This window comes from Akebia trifoliata, chromosome 10, assembly GCF_017979445.1.
Source record: "Akebia trifoliata isolate Shusen 1 chromosome 10, ASM1797944v1, whole genome shotgun sequence".
In the NCBI taxonomy this organism is placed as follows: domain Eukaryota; kingdom Viridiplantae; phylum Streptophyta; class Magnoliopsida; order Ranunculales; family Lardizabalaceae; genus Akebia; species Akebia trifoliata.
Window position 1 is genome coordinate 860,460 of NC_141384.1, and position 10,660 is coordinate 871,119.

General features: G+C 32.9%; 1 protein-coding gene across 2 annotated transcripts; it reads left to right on the plus strand.

Moving 5' to 3' along the window:
• The first annotated feature begins 2,413 nt into the window (after positions 1–2,413).
• Positions 2,414–9,471, plus strand: LOC147392583 (glucan endo-1,3-beta-glucosidase 14-like). 2 transcript variants are annotated; one of them, XM_086456067.1, is made up of 3 exons: positions 2,414–2,878; positions 3,899–4,938; positions 6,201–8,920. In XM_086456067.1, the coding sequence occupies exons 1-3, from the start codon at positions 2,818–2,820 to the stop codon at positions 6,216–6,218; spliced, it is 1,119 nt and encodes a 372-aa protein (XP_086312193.1). In that variant the 5' UTR covers positions 2,414–2,817; the 3' UTR covers positions 6,219–8,920. The 2 variants fall into 2 exon arrangements, with proteins under 2 accessions (XP_086312193.1, XP_086312192.1); XM_086456066.1 differs by lacking the exon at positions 6,201–8,920 and adding an exon at positions 9,201–9,471 and having other exon boundaries at positions 2,416–2,878.
• The last annotated feature ends 1,189 nt before the right edge of the window (positions 9,472–10,660 follow it).

The window sequence follows — 10,660 nt, forward strand, 5'->3', positions numbered from 1 at the left end:
ATTTACAAAAAAATGTTTGACACAAAACTTGGCAAATTTTAGGTCTGCCAAACCGCTCACATATATATATATATATATATTATAGGGAGGTGTTGGAGACCTTAAAGAGAATCAAACATTTTTTCAATAAATGGGTTAAAGATTTCATAATGGGCTGATTTTTTATGAGAATGATATCTATGATAAGAAGATCACACTCACCAAAAATTAGCATATTCCGAAACTTCTAACCTCATCAAAAGTTATTTATAAAAATCGAACGATCCACAATTCTCCAACTTGTAAATTATTTTCAAAAAATCAGTCCATTCTAAAATTTTTAACCCTTATTTTCAAAAATGTTTGACTCTCTTCAGACCTCTGAACGCTTGACCATCCAATTTCAAAGCTTTTTCATGTGAGAATTATTATATTTTAATCTAATCTAAATCATGAATCCTTAAAGATTTAAATGCGTACTAAGCCAACATGATAATACCGCAAATAGGACCATTAGAATAAAACTTTTAAAATATGCCGCCTTTTCAAAGGTATCCACTCAAATAACCACGCCAGCTCTTAAGATAGCAAGGTAAAAAAGTCCTCACTCCAGAATATTATTCCCACAAAAATCAAGAGAGTTGCTATTGACACCCCAACTTTTATTTTTTACAATTAATGGAGGAGCTAGTAAGGAGTTTGGTCCCCTACATAATTTTTTTTTCTTTTTTTGTTATGGTTTTATATATCCTTTAAGTTGAGATGTCCCTACTATTTTTCAACTTATTACATGGCCATTTGCCCTCCACAAAATTATTTTTTGAAGATGATATTTTCTCTTGACTTGAGCCTTCTTTCATAGACTCATTGAAAATGACTTAAATATCATTTTCTTGATCTTCTAACAAAAAAAAAAATTATGAATGTCTCCCCAAAAGCATTCATCTCCAAGCTCTTTAATTGTATCGTTGACTATAGTTTGCCCCTACTACAAGAAAATCCTGGTTACACCCCTAATTACAACCCATTTAAAAATAAAGAAAATAAATGAATGGTTGTAAATAAGTAAAAGTTGAGATGGTGCCAATAAAAGTTCTCAAACTTTTTTTTTGCTAGATTTTTATTTTTTTGGCTTTAGAATTTTATATAAGCTTAATCATAATTGTAAACAACTTAACAAGGACATGAAATTGTTTGAACGAGTGTTATAATGTTGAGATTATAATTGGGGTGTGATAAATAATTGAGACAATGACTGTGGGACTCTTTATTGAGAATATGTACCGATTAGTCCCCTAGAAAAGAATACGAGACCATTTAAATTTCATTTAATAAAATATTCACCTATTAAAGATATTTAGAAGATTTTTTTAAAGAAAAATATCTTAAATACCTTTTTAACAACTTTACAAAGTGATTTAATCTAATAATCATACCGAGTCAATTAAAAAACTTGACTAATTTATTTGATTATTAATATTTTTATGAAAATTAAAAAAAAATATTTTTATTTATTAAAATTTATTAATAAATTCAATATAATTTTATTTAACTCATTTAAGTAGACTTGCTAATTTTTTTTAATAGAATCAATTCGATAAACATTCAAGTCGAATTTTAAAATAATATTTTAATTATCTAAAATTAGTTATTCTTTTAAATAAATCTAATCTATGTAGACCAAATTAGTTTGAAGATGATGATAATCATACTCATTTCCATCATCATTCATTTACTAGTTTTGAGAAGAGAAAATAAAGATTTTTTTTTTTTTTTCATTTAGATCTTTTTTTTAATTGTTATATAAGAAATGACCATAATCAATGGGCATCTCATTAATTTTAAAACATATGATTACTTCAAATATTTTCAAACAAAACGTTATTTAAACTTCAAAATTCGTTGAAAGAGTAATTACAATATTTTCATTTCAAAATTTATTTTTAGACTAATATTTGATACAGAGTTGTACTGGAGTGACTCAAACTGAAACCTCATATCGCACTTCTTGATGTGAAAGTTAATAGGAATCATAGATGTTTTTCACTCATATCTCGATGAAAAGATCTATGGTTTCCATACACTTTCACATCAAGACGTGGGATATGAGGTTCCAGGTTTAGGTCACATCAATATTATTTTTTGATAAAATGAGAATTAAAAAGTTCATATTTTTTTTTAAAGGGAATTTTCTGGTATATATTTTTTAAAAATAATTTTTTTTAAATAATTTAAGAAATTAAGATGTAATAAATAAAAATTGGGGTGCCAATAGCATCTCTCAAAATCAAATAACAATTTGTCATGTGACCCAACTAAGTAACGACGTCATCGAGAAAGAAAAGTGGAAAAGTAGTACATGAAAAAGAAAGGGAAAAAAAAGCCAAAAACAAAATAAACAAAGAAAAAATAAATAAATAAATAAAATATTCTCTTAGAAAACGACCACGAAACACCCCACACTCGGTCTTACAGTACACTCAACGACGACCCACGCCGCATTTAGTCGATTTCGGCTATCTCTGGTGGCAGTCAAGGCCGCGACACCCTCAGCGCCGCTGCCTTTACTTCCATTTCAACTTTAGTGAGAGAGAGAGAGAGAGAGAACCAGAAAGAAAGGAAGGATAAGAGATTGGGAAGAAGACAAGAGTACCCTTTTGGGAGAGGAGAAATGGGTCTTGATTTGAAGGGCCTTAAGACCTCTCAGTAGATATCTTTGATTTGGAAGAATCTGGTCTATGGCATGTCAAGAGGAGAAGCTTTGGTCTGGAGTTGAATCAATAAAAATCAAGATCACCACTTCAATCAAAACCTTTCTTCTTCTTTCCCAATAAAGAAATGGGAATTTTGCATCTCCTCAATTGGTTTCTTCTCCTCTACGTTATTGTCTCTTTTAATGGTATGTGTGGGGTTCTTCACTCTCCTATCTTTTCTGTAACTGTTTTTAATTGTTTACTTGTTTTGAATCTTTCTTATATTGGTTTGATAGTTGATACCCATTTGTTGGTTTGTAGGAGAAAGGATTGTTTGGACTTTGGATTGATATTATAATATAAAATAAAATAAAAAGAATTTTAAGAGCTTTTGGCAGAAGAATGGTGATACTAATATGCCCTGTTTTAAGAATTTATTGGTCTTAGAAGTTTTGTTGGTTTTAATCATATAGGAATTTTACCGTTTGATTTTGAACTTTCAGAGTCTCTCAAGGTTTGGGTTTGGTGAAAAATTTAATCTTTTGGTTTAATATGACTCTTCTTTAATCAATCTTTCCTTTGTGTTAATGTTTTTAAGGGATTTGTAGCAGTGGCTTTTCTTTTAATTCAATTTGGATTCCTTTGATGTTTACTCATAACAAAATTTATACTTCTGGTTTAAAGATTGCAGATCAATTTTATGTATTTTCTTGGAATTTTGACAAGAGTAAAGGGTTCAAAGGATTCTGGTTCGATACATCTCTTCTGCTTATAAGTTTTTTAATTTTTGGTAAAATTTTTTGATTCGAGATTCCCTTGTTCTAAGAATTCAAATTTTTATATAACTTTTAGGGCACTGATTCATAATTTTCATATTGGTAATCCATTCATGATGTGATATTTTCTTGTATTTTTTTTTTTTCAAGTTTTGGGGTTATGTTTTTTTGGTAAATTTTCATTTTGTTTTATGTGATTTGCTATCTAATATGTGCTTGAACTTATTTTGCTCTACTTATGAGTTGAAACCAGTCCTTATTTATATGCATCTTGAGGTTAAGTTTCCTATTCATCTATAAATTTGAAGTGCTCATTGTTTCTTGAAGAACTTCCTACCTTTGAGATTCGTGCTCCATAACCAAGTGTTTGTTCTTTGTGATTTCTTTCCTTTAAATCCAAAGTTTTTTAATATACTGGAGTTGTTTCTGTTTTTATTTTATTTTATGCAGCCCTTGTTGTTGTTCAAGCATTCACCGGCACCTATGGAATAAACTATGGTAGAATTGCTAATAACATACCTCCACCCAAAGACGTTGTGAAGCTTCTCAAAGCAGCAAAGATAAAGAATGTTCGGATCTACGATGCAGATCATGACGTCCTTGAGGCATTTAGTGGGTCTGGGCTCGAATTAATTGTCAATGTTCCTAATGAATTGGTGAAAGACATGAGCGCCAATGAAGATCATGCCATGAACTGGATAAAGGCAAATGTGCAGCCGTTCCTTCCTCATACACATATTCGGGGGATAACCGTGGGGAATGAGATATTGGGGGGTGGTGATCAGGAACTCGCGGAGGCTCTAGTGGGTGCGGTCAAGAACATTTACAATTGCATCAAGAAGCTTCATTTGACCAAACTGATTCAGATCTCAACTGCACATTCACAAGCCGTCTTTGCTAATTCGTACCCTCCATCTTCGTGTATTTTTAGGGACGGTGTTACTCAATACATGAAGCCACTTTTGCAATTCTTCTCGGAGATTGGGTCTCCTTTTTTCATCAATGTGTACCCATTTCTGGCCTATGTATACGATCCTGAACATATCAATCTCAACTATGCACTCTTCCTATCAAACCCCGGGATTTATGATAACAAAACTAAACTCCACTATGATAACATGTTTGATGCTCAAGTTGATGCATCTTATGCTGCTCTTGAAGATGCGGGTTTTGGAAAGATGGAAGTCATAGTTTCCGAGACAGGTTGGGGTTCTCACGGGGATTCAAATGAAGCAGTTGCCACCATCCAAAATGCAAGGACTTACAATTATAATTTACGTAAACGGCTTGCAATAAGGAAAGGGACCCCATTTAGACCAAAGATTGTGTTAAAGGCGTATATTTTTGCATTGTTTAATGAGAATTTGAAGCCTGGGGCAACGTCTGAAAAGAACTTTGGATTGTTCAAAGCCGATGGGAGCATCTCATATGATATTGGTTTTCCTGGACTCAAGTCTTCATCTGCTTCCTCATCTCTTCGGTCTTTGAAGGTAAGGATCTCTTTCACATACTCCATTTTTTTTGTTTTCATTTTAAGATTTTGATCTTGATGGTTAGTGAGTTTTTCCAGTCATGATATATATATATATTGATAAGTATAAAAGATTTATTAAGAGAAAGGGAGGCCGAGGTGGTCCCCAAACAAGGATACAAGAAAACCGAAAAAGAAAAAGGGGAACAAGAACCAAAGGCTACAAACAGACCCACTAAAGACCAATTACAAACCACAAAGAGAGTCCCACTTGAATACAAAATCTTCAAAGGAGACACCGTTGAAATCTTTACTCAATTTACTCCAGTAGTAAATAAGGCCCACAATCTTCAGAATCATAGCTTGAGAGCATTTCTCCTTTCCTAGAAACACCTTGTCGTTCCTCTCTTTCCAAAGGCCCCAACAGTCATGATATTTCATTTTCTAGAAGTTTAGAAAACAAATTGAGAAGGAAGTTTTCTTTTGATTTCATTTTTTATTTAAGAGAAGTTCAATGTGATGAAATTAACTTACGAGAATTTTAAAACACATGTTGCATGGAATCTTCTAAATGGGTGAAGTACACATGTGAGGCACGTGTCACATTCCAACACTTCATGGATTTTATTGCAATGCTTTCGACTTTCTTTTCTTTCATTATATTAATTAATATTATCATAAATTACGGGTCTTGCTTTTTTTCCTTTTTGTTTGGAGTTTTAGAAAGTGTACCATTAATTATATGTTTTCTCTTGCTATAGATATACACCATAGGATATCCACCATGTAATTCATTATTGTCGTCATTAACATCTTCATCATTTAGCCTTACTAAATTTTTTGGGATCAATTGATGTGAATCATATTTGTCCATTCAAATTCTATTTGAAGCCATGTCTTATGTTAAATCAATTATGATAACATTCACTTTTGCTACCTTAATTCATGTCCTTTTTCGGCCTTCTTCTCAATATTTTGGAATCTCCAGTTTCATGTTTCTTCTAACTGGGGTTGTTATCAGTCTCGCATGTGATTAAACCATCTCAATCAATTTTCCCTTATCTTAGCATGCATAGGGGACACTAATACATTTTCACAAATGAATTTATTTTTAATTTTCTCATTCATATTTTTTTCACTCGTATGTTCGAACAACGTCCTCTTTTTCTTTTCTATGCTCAATTTATGATCATGTTGTTTCTTGATTGCACAACATTCGGCTCCATTAAGCATGGTTGGTTTTATTGTCGTCTTATAAAAAATTTCTTTTAATTTGATTAGGATGTATTGATCACGTAACTCTCTACGAGCATACCTCTACTTTAACTATCCAGCTCTAATTCTATGAACATCTCTCCCATTTTTCATCCTTATGGCTTATAATACCAAGGTAACAAAAATGTTTCATAGAGGTATTTCCTTGTCATTAATTTCATTGGCTCTTTTGTTTCTCTTTGCGCCACTCCACTCCATATGCTTTGTCTCTTGGTCGTAATTATTCTGAAGCTTTTAGAATCCAAATTAATGCACTAGAGTTCTATTTTTTCCTTGACTGCTTTTATAGTCTCATCAACTAGTACTATATTATTTGCAAATAACATACGCCAATGGGCGTACTCTTGAATATGATTTAATTCATCTATAAATCGAGCAAACATATGTGGACTGAAATTGATCCCCGATGTAAATTAATTGTAATTGGGAACTTATTGGTCTCCAAATATTTTGTTTTAATTCTAGTCCTAACTCTTTTATGCATTTCCTTAATTATGTTAGTCCATTCACTTACCCATCAACTTGGTACACTATCATATGCTTTGTCTAAGTAAAAAAAATCATATGTAGATTCTCTCTCTTTTTTCTGAACTTCCCTATAATTTTTCCGAGTTGAAAAACTGCCTTGATGATTGACTCTCTTGGCATGAAACCAAATTTGTTAATTGATATCTTTGTTTTTTGGCTTAGTCTATATTCCATCACTATTTCCCATGATTTCATTATGTGACTCCTAAGTTTGATCCCCCGATTGTATTTCTCTTCAAATCGTAGGGAATTTTAGCCCATATTAATCATTCGTTTGAAATTGTGTCTGGCATCAATGCACACAACAGAAGTCCAAAAGAGGTTGTCATAAACAACGAACAAGAAAGGAGTAAAAATTTTTTAGAGTCCAGTGAATAGCTGAGATTAGAAGAGATTCCTTATGGATTCAATTGGAAAACTGATCTGTCTTTCAATTTGAATCGCAAGAGAATTTCTTCTCATCAGAGTTGTTTATCAGACACACTTTGTCCAAACATTGTTGTAAGCTAGACAATTTTAAAAACTAATGACTAAATAGATCATTTAAGCTTCTTTTAGTCAGAAACTCCAAAGGGATGTATATATATATATATATATATATATATATATATATATATATATATATAGTTGGGGCAATTTTGCATATTTTTTTATCACATAATCCATTATCTTCCCTAATATCTTTAAGGATTGGAATATTTGATGAGTAGTTTATGGACCCTTAGCCCTTTTTTCTTAATACATTGTTTCCTAAGGTCTATATTTTCTCCTTTGAAGGGGAAAACCTTGAACCCTTGCTTGTGTTTAGTTAGAAGCTTGTGGGTTGTGGTTTCCCTTTTTTTTTAAAGAAATAAAAAACAAACCACAACCCACAAGCTTCTAACTAGACACAAGTATGGGTTCAAGGTTTTCCCCCTCAAAGGATGATGGGGAACCTTACATTAATGCGATTTTTTGGGGAATTCAGAGTTCAAGGAACTAAATGGTCCTTACAATGGTCGACATTAGGGGCAGTCTTGGCTTCTATTGATCTTCTTCAAGAAACTCTCAATATTAGTAATGAAATTTCCTCGTAATTGGGATTGGAAGAAACTTGAATGATTGGGAATTGGAATCTGTTGAAATGCTGATTGACCTCCTTTTGAACATCCTGTTTTCCCTAAAAAAATTCCACCAATAGTTATGTTCTTTGTATGGTGTGCTATCACCACTTTTTTTTTGTGGTGTGCTGTGCATCAAGCCTCATGGATGGTTCATTTTTTAGCTAGGAAAGGAGTCATTGTTGATTTCTGTGTCGTGTAAAGAAAGTGGTGATAGCATCAATCATCTTCAAATTCTTCATTCCAGAGCCACTAGTATTTTGTTCTCACGTCTTTTCCTTATTCAGAATTTTATGGATTCTTCCTTCTTTGAATCCTCGTTGATTTTAGTAGTGGGTCCTCTCTTTTGTTCAATGCTAACAGTGAGATTCTCTATGGTGAAAGCAAATTTGTTGGCTTCTGCAAAGATTCATAAAGATTTCAAAGGAATTTTCTTTGGGGATTTTGTCTTTATGTAGGATTTATCGTCTCAAATCCAATTCCCTTGAAATGTCATGGAATGTAAGGGTTCGGTTAGTAGAGATGGAAGACCTCGTAAAAAAACTTGATTAGGTGGTGCCAACGTTCTAGGGTTTGCAGGAATCGAAATTAGAAAAATGGAGAATGATATAGTAGGGAAACTTTGGGGGGTATAGGAGATTTTGGGTGGAACATTCTTCCGAATTTGGGAACATTAAGAGGGCTACTTATTGTATGTGGGATAAGAAATCTATAGAGGAAAACCCAAAGAGTCGTGATTTTCTGATGCCTCCTCTGACACATGCCCCTTGACGTGGCATGGACTAGAACCATAGATTTTTCCCTCGGGATACACAACTGTACATCCCCATAAATATGTGCAGTTGTGTATCCCCGAGGAAAAGAATCTATGGTTCTAGCACATGCCACGTCATGGAGCATGTGTCAAAGGGGGCGTCTTAAAATCATTATTCAAATCCAAAAGAACGTGGATGGAGATAGTGAAAGCATATATAAACTCATTCTCAATAATAGAAGACTTGGCTATGTTTAGCTGATCCCAATTTTTTTTTTTTTTTTTGTTGGGTGGGTTTGGTGGTTAGCCTAAGAAGGGGTTTGAACCTAAGAACTTGGGAACAACCTCCACAAGATCTTACCACTTAGCTAAGTGGTTCTTCTTAGCTGATCCCAAATCTATCTCTACTATTATAATGAGATAAGGCAGAGTAGAAGTGGTTCGACACCAAAATTTGGATTCCAAAAATGACTCCATCTTAACATTTAAATGTAGATATAATCAGAGTCATTGTTGTCGTTGTCGTCCTCCCCGCCTTCTTAGCCTATAAAACACTGAGTAATAATTTATTGGTTTTCTTGATGGAGATACCACATTATAATATATGATGATGCAATTTTGCAGGATATGCGAACCGGTGGTTGGTCTGTGCCCTACTCGATTGTGATTGTCGCTTGCGCTACTATGCTGCTTTTGGCTTCACCATCATAATCAAATAATTTTTCAGTTTTCCAATTTCCAATAGTATACAATCAATTGAAAGCAGTCAACTTCCTCGGTTGGATGCAAGTTATTGTAAGGAAATATTTTATTGGAATTGCTGAACGTTTTTATTTATTCAGCAATGTTTATTAGACTTTATGAGCAAAAATAGATCTTTTACTTCTTATGGTTACATTTCATCTGAATTTGATGTACATTGTTTGTGTCTCTTTCTTTTCTTTTCTATTGGTACAAGTATTCTTTTATGTACCATTTTTGTGTCAACTGTAAGATTTCTTATGATACATCTAAGCCAGCCATATCAGATGATCATATCCATCCATTTTCTTGACTTATTTTCTTTAATATTAACAATCCTTTCTTTGGTTTGAAAGAATTTGATATGTCTTAGAACGATGAAACATTCTGTTTTTGGGCATTTTAAGTTTTCAAACTTCCAATAATAATCACAATTTATATTTTACGTTGTCAAAGGATTGGATAAGATCCGAAATCTGATCCATTCTGATAATTTTGGGTCTGGATTGAGGATTTAGATTCCAATAAGGATCCCCGATACAATAAGGTCCGGATCTAATATCCTCCCACTAGATTGGTTTGGGTCAACCATGCATATAAATAATATTATTCATTTTCCTTTTAAATATATAAAATTTATTTAGATTTGTACATCATATGAGATTTGATTCAATCCAGATCCAATCTTATATTCATTGCACTGAGTTTGGATCCAAATATTTGCGGTTGGATAAAAACCAGATCTGATAAGGGTCCAATCCGATAAGTTTCGACTTGGTACCAAATCGATCCGGATCCATTGACAGCCCTACCATCATTAAAATAAAATCTCTTTCAAAATAACAAGGACAACATTGAGGCTACGTTTGGATTGAGAGAAGTGGAGAGAAGAGAAACTCATTTTCTCCCCATCATGTTTAGATTGACTCGAGAGAACTTGGGACAATTTTAGAATTTAAAAATATCTTAAAAAATATCTAAGGGTAGAGTTGGAATTATAAAATATTTTAAAACACTTTCTCTCCATTTCTCTTCAATTTTGGCGAGAAAGAAAACTCTTCTGTTTTTCTCTCCTCGTCTCTCCAATTTTTTTCTCTTCTCTCCCCACTTAACAATCCAAATAAAAGAGATGGAGAGAAATTCATTTATTTTCTCTTCCCTTGTCTGCAATTCTCTCAATCCAAACACAACGGCATAACAATTCCATAAGTTTATGGCAATTGCAAAAATAAAAGGGCCACTTTTTTTTTTTTTTAATACTCAAAATTGGTAACTCAAGTTTTTGGACAGAATTGCCCTCACCTATAATTTCTCTAGCAACCCTTTGAAAAATAATCTTCTAA

Bases quoted from the DNA above. Each gene is read 5' to 3' on its own strand.
- LOC147392583 (XM_086456066.1), top strand. From the start codon at position 2,818: ATGGGAATTTTGCATCTCCTCAATTGGTTTCTTCTCCTCTACGTTATT. The intron at 2,879-3,898 runs GTATGTGTGGGG...TATTTTATGCAG, and splicing joins CGTTATTGTCTCTTTTAATG to CCCTTGTTGTTGTTCAAGCA. The intron at 4,939-9,200 runs GTAAGGATCTCT...GCAATTTTGCAG, and splicing joins CATCTCTTCGGTCTTTGAAG to GATATGCGAACCGGTGGTTG.